Here is a 15,996-nt window from a genome sequence, read left to right as displayed (position 1 = left end):
TGTGACATTAGCGTAGCTAGCATGGGTGACACCCGGTGCGGATATCGTGGTGTCACCCCAAGTCACACCGTAGTGTCACTTTTTAACTCTTTTATAAAACACTATTGAATTGTAATATCTTCGCACTCGAGCAACTTGAACGCTATATCGAATATGCGATGTCGCGACGTATAAATGTAGATTTAGAAGATAAATCATAACCATCCATACATCAGTACTACCACGAGACGCGGCCCTAAAAATATTTGCAGATGACGGGAGAGATCCCGTGGCGTACTGTACATTACTTCTGATGCACGGGTGGCTGTTGACCTTTTTTTTTAGGTAATGGCCAGTCGAGCGGAGCTTAGTAAGAAAACAATAGTTAAATACACCCTTTTCTGTCCTATCGAATTTCTTAAATAATTTGTAACTCGTTTTCAACCAGAGGAATCTTCTGCACTAAAGCCGGGCCCCTCCGAATTACGGGCCCTAGACATTTGTCTACTTTGCCTATTCGATAATCCGGCCCTGATTGTTGAACGAAATAAGACACGAAGACATCGGTTGAAACTGTTTTTAATCGTTTCTAAAATGTGTTACAAAGCACGTTCAATGTGGCATCCACCATTTACTCAAAGCAAGTGAAATCGCATTACTGTGTAACAGTAGCTCTTAGTATATCAGGAGGAATGTTACGGATATGTCGGCGTATCGTATTATTCAATTCCACCAAATAGTTCATTTTCAACCGATGTCTTCGTGTTTTATTTCGTTTAACAATATTGCATACAGCGCCATTTCCCGCTGGTGGTGAGTTTTTGAACTTTTTTGGGAGGGAAATAAAATCCCATGACTTTTTGTAAACTATTACCGAGTCTTATAACATTATGTCCAGTAGTTTTTCTTTTATGGCCATTTCAAAGTGGAACTTTAATTTATTATAATGTTTTTATTCTATTAATTTCTTTCTTATTCAGATGACAATAGTAACAAGATTTATATTGATACACTTGCGTTTTATTTAAGTAAAATTGCGATCCTTAGTTGCTCGATGTTGTCGTTGACTGTACAAAGTAAATTTCATTTGATTTAAATACTTAATTTCTAAATAAATTAAAATAATAGGAAAATATATTTTGTCAATTTAATTTTACTAAATATATCATATGATGTTTTTAATAATTTAAAAAAAATTATTTTAATTAGGAAAGATTTTAACATTATAGAATTGTATGATCCTTTACACATATGACAATTTATAAACGTTTTCAAGGAACGTTAAGGGGCTTTACTCAAAACCATTATCTACTTATAAATAAATAAACAAAAAAGACACAAATCTTATGGTTCTAAGATTTAGTGAAAACTCTGATAATAAAGTGCGAGTTAAAGTTTATCCACACCGGGCGTGGAAACGACAGGCGCTTCCAGGAACGAAATAATGACGTCGCACGTCCAAAATCACAAAGTAAATTATGACGTCGGCAAATCAGCCGAGCCACTTAAAGGTGTCCCACTGCGAAGACATTTTACAATCGCACTATACAATCCATACCTAGCTAACATCGAGAGGGAAAGATTTCCTATTAAGAATACAAGTAAAATGCGCGATTAGTGAAATTGCATTTGCCGAAATACAATCTAAAAGAAGTGAGGGATAGAAAAATAATCCCCAGAATCAATATATAAGTTATAACATAACGTAAGTTTTTATAAACTATAGGAAAGTTTAAAATATTCTAAAACTGTTTGAGAAGCGAAACAATTCTTCGCGAACAACTTAAGAATTGACCACATATTTTGCTTTTTAATAGCTTTATAGAGTTTCCATTTTGTTTAATTAGCAGCATGTTAATGAAAAATGTCTTGTAATATGTGTTATGCGCAAAATGTATATACGAATTTTCAGTCTACACTGCTACTTAAAGGAATTTATATAAGATTTTAGTACTTAGATGTAACGAATAGAGTAAGGTTTGATAGAAATGGTGGGAGAGTTAAGTCCACGGTAATAATCTTTGCATAATTTAGTGACGTAAAATGAAAATAAAATAAATATATTTGTGTGGAAGAGAAGATTCAATTCAGTTTTTTTTTATTGTAGTTAAGCAATTGTTATCATTGTTACGAAATACATTATTGTTTGTATTGTTGAAGGTTAAATGACGACTTTTACAATAAAAATGGGGATTTTAGTAGGGTTGGAAAGGTATTGTTGTGGACCAGAAAAATTGATTGCGAAGTGTGTGTGTAACAAAAAATGAAACGACGCGCGACTAGAGCACAGTCCGGTGCATCGTTTATATTTATATTATTTCTATTTTTGCTTAGAAGCCTTCGATTAACTATATACGGACTTCCGGTTTGAAGCGGAAGTCGCGTTATTTCAATTCAAAAATTTTCTCCCGAACGGAGTTACATAGACGAACGGCATGACTTCATGTTAACAGGAAAAGTACGATGTACAGGGGCAAGACACTACTAAAATTGAAAGCATTGTGACGACGTCGCAATAAATAATAGCTCGTTCATATATATAAACAAATATAACTACTCAAAAAATATTTTATATTTTCTACTCTTTTTGCTCTGGCAAAAACAATTCTTTCAGAATACTTATTTTTATTATTTTATAATTCATAAATCATACAAAAAAATTAAAATTGAATTGGAACAAAAAATCTATTTTTTCTTAAATTTTTAAGCAAAATATCTAATTCATGTGTCCAGTTGGGAAACTTGTTCCTATTTAGCGTTACAAAGGTGAAAAAGCAGGGAAAACTTCACATAACCTCCACGTATTTTTTTATTAACACGTACAAGACGATTGTATTGCGGACGGACGGTCTGATAAATCATATTTGCCACTGTAAACGCTTTAAAAACAACTGCTTGAAGTTTTTTGTTAAGCTTTTTCCCCTTTTGTATAGTCTGCGGGCTCCGACTATACAGAAGGAGCAAAAGCTGTAAAAACAGGGTTTGTACATTATAAAGAAGCTTCGAACTATGATTCAACGTCGGATCAGCGCTCCCACAAGGTGGTATTGGTTGCAATTGAAGCTAATTTGGCCTCGAAACAAGGAAGAGTTCTTATTTTGATTGCCAAGTTTTGATCAACATACGAGGAAATTGCGTGAGACAATGGACAAATATCGCTTATTAGTTTCTTTTATATTTGCAAAATAGGCTAGACGTCATAAATTTTATGTTCTTTGTTGATAATGGAATTTGAGTTTCTCTAGAGAATTAAGAAAAGAGAAACATAGACGAAAAGGGAAGGCACGTGCCCCAAGTACCCCAACGTACTTGGGACACGTACACCCGGGATCCCGTGGTGTCAATGCGGAAGCTTAAGCCTCTGGTTCCCCTTGAATATCCCTGGCTACATACAATAGATGATAAAAGCGTGTTGTATCATGGCATAGAAAATAAAACGTTTTTACATCATATCTTTATTTTTTCCGATTATAAATTTCCACCAATGGTCAAAATTTTTGGAACATTTTATTAGCCGCCGTTTGAGCTTTGGATATTTTCAAAACATTGAATCTCACAGTTTTACTTAGAGGTCGGCATTCTCCTACAGTTACAATATCTCCCAGAGCAATATCTCTAAAAATTATTAAAATATATAGAATTAAAATTTATTTAATTTATATTCAAATGTACATAAGTAAAATTTATTATATATATATATATATTTCATTTTTATTTTTAATAGTTTAGAACAGTGTTTCCCAAAGTGGGGCACCCTTAGACTTCTGCCGCTCCTAGTAAAAAGACTAAGGGAGACGTCGGAAGATCATGGGACGATAGAGGGGCCCTTGAAGGTAAGGGGACAGTAGGGCATCGAAAGACAAAGGAGAGCTACAGAAATATATGCACTTAAAGCACCAAAGTCTGCAGAGTTTGGGAAACACTGGTATAGAGTAATTCGAATTACCTGAAACAAGGAGAGAGATGAACGGACATATTTTTATGACGTTTTTCAAATCTGTTATATTTTTTAACGTAATGTAAATAATCTCTTCGGATAACAATTGTTCTCTCCATTTTCATTTTGATAACGACTCCTCGAAGTATTCTTCCTCGTATTGCAACGTTACCAGTAAAAGGGCACTTCTTATCGATATAAGTTCCATCAATAGCCTAAGATATACGAGAAAAATATAAATTTAAAGAATACTTAAAATATGATGTGATTTACTTACATCTTTAGGGGTTTTAAATCCTAGTCCAACATTTCGAACATATCTTTGTATTTTCTTTGATTTTTTCCCTTTCACTAGTACTTGTTTCTTATTCAAAAAGATAGTGGGCTGCTTTTGAAATGATCTCTCACCCTTAAAATATATATAAAGGTAATATTAAATGTATGTAATTATTTTAAATTACAATTAATACAGTAAAACCCGCGTAAACCGGAATCGCATGGTACTGAATATTTTTCTCCGGTTTGAAAGGTTTCCATTTTAAACAGGATTTTTTAACATTGAAAATCGTTCCGTTTTCAAGAATTTTTCCAGTTTAGGTAGGTTTCCGTTTAAGACAGGTTTCGCTCTACATAATTTAAACGCGATACTATTAGTATAACATTACGAATCTAGTTATTTTTTGTTATACTTATATAACAGTATAAAGTCTTTAATAATTTGTGGTTTTATGGTTTAATATAGAAATATTAAGTTATCTAAATGAATAAAATTGATAGATTTATTATATGAATTTAGTTGATCTGCCATTTTGTATGCTTGTTTAATCATTAGAGTGAACTTTCGGGCGATCTTATACTATAAATCACTGCAATAATCAGAAATATAAATAAAATATAATTAAAGTATAAAATATTATTCTTATTATTATTTTATTATTACATATATAGTAAAATCTCTCTAAACCGGAACCTGAATAAAGCGGAAACCTGCCTAAACAGAAAAAAATCTTTATAACGAAGCGATTTCTATATTTCAAAAAACCTGTTTATAACGGAAACCTGCAAATGGAAAAAATATTCGATCCGGTTTACACAGGTTTTACTGTACTGTACAGTACATACATACTTATACATTAATAAACCTTTGTTGAGTTTAACAGAATTTCATTAAAAAATTAGAAATTAATATTTTTTAAACCGAAAATTATTTCATTTATATGATTTTGAAAGGATTAGTAACAATTTCGAATATTTTTTTTGTGGTCAGAAAAAATAATTTAAAAAGATAGATGCAGAAACTTCGCAGTAATGTCGAGATAGAAAGTTAAAAATACATTGTACAGTCCAGTACAGTTTTTGCAATTTCTATATTTAGCAGAAGGATCATTCCACTTAAATAGAACAAACTAACAACTGAAACGACTAAAACCCTTTCTGAATTAACTAATTTAAATAAGTGTAAAATTAAAAAAGAAGTTTATTGCGCGTAAATACATTATTTCATAAAAAATATCTCGAGTTTACGCTATCCAAAATTACATTAAATCCCGATTTTAAAAAGTTTAATTATTATTTTAGTAAAATTATAATTGTAATATATAAGTAAAATTAATCATACTGTAAAAAGTTCATTATTATTTTTATATATTACGGTATATAAATGTTCGCTTATTGTTTAACTCGATAAAAATGACTACCGTAAAAGCACGTGAACTTACTTGGTCTGCCATTTTGTACAAGCATGTGTATTATGGATACCGTTAGAGGGAACCACTCTATGCAAGTTTACACCGGTTTACACTATAAACAATTGAGAATTTAAATGATCGTTTTAGAATAATATTTAAGGACAGATACTGAGATTCGTACAGAAATCTTTTATCATTTCTAAATATCTTTTGGGTTTTATAGAATATCATAAAAAGTGTTGAAAGAAAAATTCTTTTACAGTAAAACCTGTGTAATTCGGAATCGCACAGAACCGAATATTTTTTCTGGTTTGGCAAGTTTCCGTTTTGAACAGGTTTTTTTTTTAACATAAGAAAATTCGCTCCGTTTCAAAGAATTTTTTCTATTTAGGCAGGTTTCCGTTTTATTCAGGTTTTACTGTAATTAAAAAATGAAACGGACTTGGACTTTGAATTTAATACATAAATTCTTCGAATTTTTTTAAAGGTAAAGTAAAACCTTTAACCGAAACCCGAATAAAGCGGAAACCTGTTTAAACGGAAAAATTGTTCGGAACGAGGCGATTTTCTATGTTTAAAGAAGTCTGCAAACCGAAGAAAAATATTCGAAACCAGGCGATTTACACAAGTTTTACTGTACATATTTTTCGATGTTTATCAAATCTACAGCTGTTTCATAATGTCATTCCTAAAATATACGTGTTAATAAGGATTTCTTGCTAGCAAACTAGTTCAAATTAATGTTTTGATTTAGTATTTAACGTCTGTGTACATAAAACAACGTAACATATGGGCGATCTGCCGAGGGAATGCCATCAGGGAGTGCCTTCTATGGGTGAACTGGCCCCTATTTAGGTGTTCCGCAGTTTTATCCACTGGTGGGCCGTTTGTACCAATTACTGTCAAATTAATTGTTTTCCAAACTGAAAATGCCCCATTGTAAATACTCAAATCGTTAAAATTTATTCGATCTTTTTGTAATTTTTTAATTTATAAGTTTTGTTTCGATAATTGAAATTTAGCAACTCTCAACCAAAATCATATACAGTACATTACTTTTAACTGTAAAACGTAAAATTAATAGATTTTAAAGAAGAATTATACGTATGTTTCGAGTTTTATTACACGGTGATTATATAAATATACACGATTAAAACTATTATTTTTTAGAATCAAAACAGAATACGAAATTAGTACAATTCTGTAATAGAAGCGATAGACTGCCCATAGAAAAAACACAGTGCAGTAAAACTTGTCCAAACGGGTAAAAATTATTCGATTTGGTGTGAATTTTCTTGTATTAAAAACCTGTTCAAAACGGAAGCCTGCCAAACCGGAAAAACTGTTCGGTACTGTACCGTGCGATTCCGGTTTACACAGGTAATTTGCAGTTTCTTCGAATTAGTCCAACTTTTGCACGAGTGGATCAGACAACACATTTCCATAATGTGCAGTCCTGGTGGTAACGTGTTACACGTGATTACATATGTAACACGTGTAATCCACTGGTGGTTACATGAGTAGATCAGGACTCTCGTCCCATCTGTTGAAGCTTTTAGTCAATAGAAGATAATTTGTTTTCTTCTCCAATCAGACTAGCAGAAATTGAAATTTCGGCCAAAATATAAAATATTTTGAATAATTTTGGTCGTGGATGCGATTAACGTTATATTCCTGTTAATTTTTGCTTAAAATTAATCTTGTTCGTAGAAATCTTTTTTTTTTTTATTTAAAAAAAGACCATGTGAGCACTAGGGCCTCCTTTAGCAATCCCCATTATCGGCCAGGCCCACAATGGGGCGGCCGGGTAGTGAGGGGCGGTACCCGACATCTCCGGACGAATCTCCCGAAAAATTCCTGGGAATTTATCGATTTGTTTGGATTTAAACCCGGGTCCTCCAGAGCGGTAGGCTGCTACCTTGACCGCTCGGCCATCTTGCCGTTTCAGAAACCGATCATATAATAAATGTCAAGGTAGAAGAATTTCAAAGAAATCCCAGAAATAAATTTTTCTGAAAGTTCACTGTATGCGAAATTTACATGGAATAGAATTTTATAATGTCCAATTAATGTCATTTACATTTAAAGCTTGCTACTAAGTAATATAGATATAGTAATATAATAATATAAGTGCAATATTTGAATATTTCATAAATAGCGTATGTTTCTTTGGCAGATACAACGACATATAACTACTAGACCCGAACCGAGCCGTCATCTTTGAAGCGAATTGAAGTTGCATCCGCCATGGCAAAAATCTGTGCACCTGCAAGAAATACCTAATGCAGATACGACTGTTCATCACATAAATACACAATTTTCATGGCATCATCATCTATGTTAACCAAAGATGTTCGCTTCAGTAGTCTTCGTGGCACTACTGGCTATCTGTAGATGCTGAGAAAAATCACTTTGTAGGAACCGATTTCATGAAAATAGGTGTATCCGTTCTGTTCGGTCAGCAACAGTCAGGTGTAAATACGCCATAACAGTCTAAGGCGGCGCCTAATTTCTTTGGCTTCAGACGTTTCTACGTTAACTTTTATCCGATTCGGGGTCTAGCAGTTAAATGTCGTTACGCGCCACTGTAGAGTCGGTCCCGATCCGCCCGACATAATTGCATAACTGTCAGTAGGATCGATGAGCACGAGTACAAAAATTTAAAAATATTACTTTTAATAAACGCAAAAAAATATTTACATTTATTTTATCCGAATAATTATATATAAATTTGTTTTACTGACGAATTACTTCGAGTAATAAAAATAGAACATTTTTGTTTAAATAGATAATTAGATGCAGGGGTCGCTAAGGTAGGTAATCGAGAATGGCGGCGAGCGATACTCTTGTCGATTGGAGCGAAGGAAGCGAATTATATATAATTACGGCTCAACAACAAAATGCAATTAATAAAAATGATTTAATTACGGTAATAAAGTCAATATTAAGAAGGTAAGTAACCACCACACCACATAAATAATTTAAATTTTATATTTAGTAAATTGCGTATCTAATCGATGTTAAAGAACTTGTGTTTTGCTTCGTGTGATAAAAATATTACTTCGTGATCAATTCTAAAATTTCAAAAAATTATTCTAATCTGTATTAAATGAAGTTTGAGTTAAAATATATTAAATATTGAAATGATTAAGATAGGTATTCATGGTATGACTTATTGCTGATCATTTAATGTCATGTATAGCTACAAAATACTTTGTCTATATTTTATGATGATTTTTTGCAATTGTGTGTTAACTTACTACAGAAGGAAACGTTTGATTACAACGGATCCATTATTGCACGACTTCTTAATAGTATAAACAAGAATTTGTATCTTGTAGAGGTTAATGAGAAGTAATCCTTAGTAATTTTCCGTTAAATATAGAAATTCACAAAATTATATTTGACAGATGAAGAGTATTTATACTAAATGATACGTTTCAAATTTTTCTTAAAATTAATGATTTATTATTTATTGCGATGTCACGATGCCAGACTGCAATTTTTTGTCACAATTCCCAATTTTAGTAGTGTCTGCCCCTGTGTGTCACGCTTCCTGTTTGAATGATGGAGTCGTGGGGGGTTGGCTATCTAACTCTGTTCGGGAGAAAATTTTTGGATTGAAATAACGTAACTTCCCATCTAAACCGCAAATTTGGGGTGTACTATAGATTACTCCCTATGGAATTTCAGGACTTTGATTATATATTTGAACTCGGGAATGAGACGAGTTCAACGGTACCCTATTTTTGGACCGGAGACGAAAAATAAAAAAGTTATCACACTTTTTAAGTTACCATAGTTTTTTAATGCTCTCGTGCAGACGGCACCGTAGTTGCTAGTATTGCCATCTTGCGGTAAAGTCTGCAAACCGTGACGTCGGACTACGGTCATCTCCCGGAGCGTTAAACACGCAATACGAGAGCGGAGAGAGCGACGCGACTTCCGATCATCGCGCAATCGCCATTTCGGTTAATGTTACTTATGGCAGCGAACATGCGGCCCGACTGACCTCTCGTATGGGAGCCACCACACGCCGCCATGTGCTAAACTAGTGATCGATTCACGGTAGTTTTTGAACAAAGTAAAAGAGGGGGGAAACGTCTACTAAAGGCAATTTTAACAGCAAGCACGCGACTCTCGATCGCAATAGCGAGGCCGAGCAGAGAGCAACGTGACTCCCTATCATCGCGCGATCACCGGAAAAAAGTATGATAACTTTTTTATTTTTCATTTCTGGTCCAAAAGTAGAGTATCGTTGAACTTGTCTCGGTCCCCTGAGTTTAGATATATACCCAAACACACGAAATTCCATAGGGAGTAATCTATAGTATACCCCAAATTTGTATTGTTAATCGAGACTTCTGCTGCTAAGCTTTCTGTATCTTGTCTCGACTTTCGTCTGGCTAACTCCGTTCTCGAGATTAAGGAAGGATGGATAGACGGTGGCCGTCAATGGGAATTTATACGTCTAAAATTTTTGAAAATTGTAGCCTAATAAATGTCTCTGTTAAACTATTAGATGTTTTGTCATTTATTTCTACTATGAATAATAGAATAACAATGATTAAAATAAATATAATAGATAACCATCAGTCATTTTATTCTGTTAAAATTAAACATCATAATAACTGCACTGTAAATAAATATTGGGTTATTATAGTTAAAGTAACCCCCCTGTTCGGTACTGTACTAAAGACATAACTAGCAGACCAAATGCAACCAAATCTGGTGCGGTGACATTTCGGGATATATAAAAAGTATTTCCATAAAAGAAAAAATTAGTACCAAAAGTCAATAGTATGGCACTTTTGGTGCTACATGCAGGAAAAAAAAGCAGTTTACTTTGAATATGTACATGTGTTGCAGCTAAGTTTTGAGTATCAAAGTGGCCACAACTGTTGAATGTCATTCTTAACAATTACAATAACCATCATCATGCCGGAATGCAATTACTTGTGAAGCTGTTTTCTAAAAGCAACAGCAAATCTGCAGTTGCACTTTAGGAATTTCATCATTGTAAGAATTTATTTTCAACAGGTCATTAACTAAAGGCAAGTTAATTTGAAAAAAAACATTATTATTCTATTAAACTTGTTTCCGGAGTTTAAAGGTGTGAATTTTTGACTAAAAGTATCATTTTCTTTAGTTTATATTTTTGGTAAGAATTTATGCTGAGATTCTAATTCTACAAGCTTTTAGTAGAATAATTTGAATTTGAAGAAACAATGTCTGGGAGTTCATTCCAGTTGGGAGTAAACCTATCATCTCACAAATTGTTGAAGATGTTACTATAGCTGTTGTTGAACAGTCAATAAACAATGTAGTTTGTTCAGTAATACATATGCAATGTCATGACAGTTGATTGTGTCCTGTGGCACAATATGGAAGATACTGAGAAAGTTAGTACGTTGATATCTTGGTTTTCGTCGATAATCCATCTGAAAACAATTGGCAAAATCCGAAAGCGATGAAAACCAAGGCAATTATTTCCATATGAATCAATGTAAATCCAATTAATTCGTTCTAGACACTCCAAAATACATACCAAAAACATATTTTATAGAGATTAAATATAGTGTTTAATACTGAAAACAATAAGATATTAATATAAAATGAATATAAAAGTGGCCGATTTCAGCAATCTTAATGTCTCTCTGGTATTTTTCAATGATTTCCTTCTTCAACTTCATCATGTTCCTGGCCTTCTTCCTCAAAGGGCTGCTGACTCTGGAAACTTTCTTTGGTCCCAAGATGGAGCTAAAATCAAAGGAAAGCAATGGAATTGTTTGGCTAGACGTATGTGGTAATTCTCATAAAAAGAGAAACAATGCCACACTGAGCAGGAAAATGTGTGTGTCACCCTTTGTTTTTGCAAAATTAGCAGTGAGGTCACATGGGCACGCTGATGAAATCTGAGAGAACTGATGATAACGAGACAAATTTTATGCAAAAAAAATTGACAAAAATCAAAACTGATGATAACCAAAGTCGACAAAAACCAAGGTATTACTGTATATTTTTATATGTGTAAGATCAACCTTAACCAGCAGTTGCTTGCTGCTGATAGAGAAACTTGACTGCATATCCTTGAATCATTGTTTAAAGTAACTAATCCTAATGCCTGTGACATGCTCTATGATAGCCAATAGATACCAAGAGATATTTCAACATTTGTGTTGTATTCCAATAGTAACAATGCCTTTACAAAATCACTCATGCATGATGGAGCACCTTCACATATTGGAGCTACATATAGCAGTTTCTGCAACAACACACAACAATGATTAGTCATGTGCTTCCTAATGCCTGGCCAACTCATTCTCAGGATCTTAATCAGTGTGATTTTTGATTGTGGGACACTTAAAAAATGTGGTTTATTGAGGACATATTGCAAATTTGATAGCCTTGAAAGAATATCACACTACATATGAGAAGCATCATACAGAATCTATTATGGTTGGCTATTGAACACACTTCCGCAGGTTTTACATTTTCAGAATGATGATCACATTGAGCAGTATCTCCTGCATGCCAAGGCTTTCCCCAATTGGTCTGAATTAATGAGATTCTATATCTATGTACTGTACAGTAAAACCTCAGTTATGTGACTACCATTTGGTTATATAGTTTCAGGTCACCCAAGTGAAAAAAAATTGGTACATGCGAGTATAATTAGAATACTATACTGAATCCTGATAAAAGTTTCATACAGATTATAAAAGTAAACAAAGAAATAAAAATAATTAATAAAATTAAAATAAAAAATTCACATAAATATTTCGACTTCACAGAATACTGTTAAGCTTTTGCAAATATACAGTAATTCAAACATTTGTACTGGGTAATGTATTATCACCGATTAAAAGAATATTGAAGTACAGATTACATGCACACTGTTTGAAATAGGGTTCATTTAAATACTGTATAGTATATTATTAAATGGAATTGTTTATAAATGGTAGTAAAGGTTTTATTTAAATATTGTATTTTAACAGGAGAATTCAGAAAATAATATTAAACAGAGGTATCCAAGTATTAGGAAAAAAGTGTTAATGAGCAATTATTTATTGTGACATTGTCACAATACTGGGCTGCAATTTTTAATCATATTTTAAATTTATTTAAAATATATGCTTTCCACTTGAAATTTGTGGCTTGCCCCTGTACATCATACTTTTCCTTTAACAGTAGAGTCATGCCAGTCATCTATCTAACACCTTTCAGGGGAAAATTTTTGAATTGAAATAACATGACTTCTGGTTTGCATCAGAAATTTGTATATAGTTAATTGGGGCTTCTTGTCCCTAAGGTTTCCATATCTGGTCTCGTTTTTCATCTATCTAACTCTGTTCTCAAGATTAAGGAAAGACAAATGGATGGACAACAGTGAAAATTTATAGGTCTACAGTTTTTTCAAATTGCAGCCCAATTAAACCAACTTTTACATCAAGTTTATTAATATTTTCCATTGAGTGTTGAGCTGCATATCAGTGACATAAACTGATAATTGCTGATTTAAATAATAATTTTAAAAAATATAATCAGATTTTGTTTAAAATTATTGAATAAATGTATAACTGTCTCTCTCTCTCTTTCTCTCTCTCTCTCTCTCACTAAATTCTGGAGATAAATTTAATTTGTTGAATGTAAATGAAGATTTATTTTATTTGAACATCATATGTGAAAGGAATCTTACTCAGAATACTGTTTCGACACTATAGCAACTTAGTTCTGTTTAAAGTGCTTTAAAAAATACAATAAGACAAAATATCAATAACTCTACACCTTCTATACTTTTCCAGCAGTTATATAATCAAAAACAAACATTTTTGATCCCATTCAGAGGTCAGCCTCAGGCTAGAAAACATACATATTACAAAATTAAATAAAAGAACTGTGTTCTAATGGCAGAACAATAAAGCTTATTTTAAATTTACAGCATTTGAAAATGAACGATTTGCATATTTCAAAATTTGACGTATTAAAATGAAATCATAAAATAACATAAATTAAAAAATAAAATAAATTACAAACATTATTAATCAACATTAAATCTAGCCCAAGTTGTTCTCTTCCCTCATTGGGTTATCAACTACAGACTGCCAGTGGCATAGCGAACATAACTGGCGCCCGAGGCACAACACTTTATTGGCACCCCCTCCCCCCTCCAGAAACACACATAGTTTGTCTTGGAGACCATTTGGGCGCCTCTCTGCAAGTGGTGCCTGGTGCATGATACACCCCCTTGTCCCCCCGCTACACCACTGCAGACTGCCAAGCTTTGGATAATGTTTTCCTTGGAATTAATGCAATTACCTTTTCTAGAGGCTTGGATGATTTCAAATGCTTCCATTGATCTTAATTTGTTGATGTCATTTACCTTTTTTAATAATTTAGTCTGGTCCCAACATGAAGACACCCTCAGCTTGCTCACAAATTGGGCAAGTGCTGTGGAAAGACTATTTATACGAACATTGTATTTATGTTCCTTGAGCCTTTGTGTTAACATTCTTTTAGTGGTACCTGTGCATTGTAACTTTTTACCAAATCTATCATCCCACACCAGTATCTTATATACTCCAGGAGCTAAGTTTCAATTTATTGAATCTTTACCATTAGCTAGTAGCTTAAATATATAAGGATTAAGTCTATAAGGTATTCTAGCATTCATGTTTTGCTAGTGTTTTATGTGTAGAAGAAGACCTTGGGTCATAGTCCACTGTTATAATTCTGAGGTAAAGTTTCTGAACACTGCCTATCATTACTAAGCTGCAATTTATTAATGCTGTTCTGTATGTTTTTAGCTAACCTAACAATCAGATTTTTGCTGTATCCATGAGCTTGCACCAAATTTTTAATCTGCTCTCTCTTTTTCATACTGTCCAAATACAACGAGTTTAGGAATTCCTGTTTGGTTAGCCATGTAAACAGGGATAAATGTTATTTTTGGGCACTCCTATCTTGGCTGCTTGAGTGAGTGGCCCCCAAGATGGAATTTGATTTATAGTAAAACTTGTGCAGTTTTACAGGAGAATTTTGGGGGTGACAATAAAGTGAGGTTTTACTACATATGTATTTTATGCTTATGTCATTTATATATATTAAATAATAATTTTAATTATTTTTAATATACAGTAGAAGCTTCGTATCTGCAAGTTTATATATTCGTGATTCAGTATTTGTATTTAGCTTGTGTTCATGAAACAAAAATTGCTTATTTGTGGAAGTGCAACAAAAATAATGAAGTAGATATTAGACATTATGTCTAACAATTCTGTTTTTATCTTAAACCTATTCTACTAGAAATTGTGCTGTTGACCATAACACTGGGCAGATAAAATTTCAAAGTTTCTCATGTTACACTTTTATAGATAGTAACTATCATATTTTATATTAATATATATTGTGAATATCAATGTTATATTTCACTTATGGAATTTAGCTTTTTCTTTTGTTCTCCTTGCAAATAAACAAAGTGCAAAATATTAAAAGGAGCAAAGAAAATGCCCCTCAAACACAAAATTTAAATGTTAAGGATATTCGGGGAAGAAATTCAGCAGCTATAGTTGCTCATGCTTTCAATTGTCTTCACACACTGGAATGAAATACAAAAAACAAACTTACATAAAACCCGATAACCGGAGTGGTAGAATTGCAATGAATTCTAACGTTTTCGAAACCCCGTCTGGGCTCTTCTTTATGCTTCATAGTAATACGAGAAGACGTACGTCAAGAATCGAATAGTTTCCTTTTGAAAAAACGGTCATTCGAATCCTGCCACGTGGAAACCTTCCAATATACTTAAATGAAATGAGCGATGATTTGTAAAGAGCATGCACCACTTAATGATGTTGATGGTAATATTTTTAAAAATTATCCTCTAGCAGGATCTGCCATGCTGTTGAAAGTACCATCTCTTCTTTAAAATTAATGCAAGTGGTGCTACATCCTGCTCTGAATATTTCTATAGCTTCTAAGAATTTGAGATGTTCGGGGTGGTTGGTAGTGAGGATAATGTGGGCTGTGTTAAAGTCTGCCGTGATGTCCTGATCAGATAGCCGTTGTAGACCTGTTGTGAAGTATGTCCGCCTTACGTTCTTTAATTCTTATGCCCAATGTATGTTTGATGGAGCCAATGTATACCATATCTCTGTTGAATCTGTGGTCTCTGAGCGGGATGGTGTATATTCCCGGGAGTCTGACTGGGTTCGGAAGATCTTTTCCGTTGTGCAGTATTTGGAAAATGGTCTGGCATCTTCTCTACGCTATACGGATGTGGCATCTTTTGGTTATCATAGTGTATATCGATTTTAAATGTGGATTAAACGTGATAGGGATGCGTTCTGTATTTTCTTTCTGGATATTTAGGCGTCTCTCCATAGGATTGTT

General features: G+C 33.2%; 2 protein-coding genes across 2 annotated transcripts in view; one reads left to right on the top strand and one right to left on the bottom strand.

The window, feature by feature from the left end:
- Window positions 1-3,418: 3,418 nt before the first annotated feature.
- On the bottom strand, window positions 3,419-5,713 carry LOC136990038 (small ribosomal subunit protein uS17-like). Its single transcript, XM_067288374.1, has 4 exons — window positions 5,635-5,713; window positions 4,194-4,325; window positions 3,926-4,131; window positions 3,419-3,594 (listed from the first exon to the last, which is right to left on the bottom strand). The coding sequence occupies exons 1-4, from the start codon at window positions 5,644-5,646 to the stop codon at window positions 3,468-3,470; spliced, it is 477 nt and encodes a 158-aa protein (XP_067144475.1). The 5' UTR covers window positions 5,647-5,713; the 3' UTR covers window positions 3,419-3,467.
- A 2,683-nt stretch (window positions 5,714-8,396) lies between these two features.
- The window catches only part of poe (E3 ubiquitin-protein ligase-like protein poe), a 187,860-nt gene continuing 180,260 nt past the window's right edge, over window positions 8,397-15,996 (top strand). Inside the window, 1 exon segment of the mRNA XM_067288343.1 lies at window positions 8,397-8,556. Coding sequence (XP_067144444.1) covers window positions 8,432-8,556 — 125 coding nt within the window. The 5' untranslated portion in view covers window positions 8,397-8,431.

Source organism: Centruroides vittatus, unplaced genomic scaffold, assembly GCF_030686945.1.
Source record: "Centruroides vittatus isolate TY-2023 unplaced genomic scaffold, ASM3068694v2 scaffold_861, whole genome shotgun sequence".
NCBI lineage: Eukaryota > Metazoa > Arthropoda > Arachnida > Scorpiones > Buthidae > Centruroides > Centruroides vittatus.
This window is presented reverse-complemented; position numbering and strand designations above follow the sequence as displayed.

Excerpts from the sequence above, each read along its gene's own strand:
- LOC136990038 (XM_067288374.1), bottom strand. Across the intron at positions 4,132-4,193 it reads GATTTAAAACCCCTAAAGAT|GCTATTGATGGAACTTATAT; the intron begins GTAAGTAAATCA and ends CGTATATCTTAG. Across the intron at positions 3,595-3,925 it reads CATCTCTCTCCTTGTTTCAG|AGATATTGCTCTGGGAGATA; the intron begins GTAATTCGAATT and ends AATAATTTTTAG.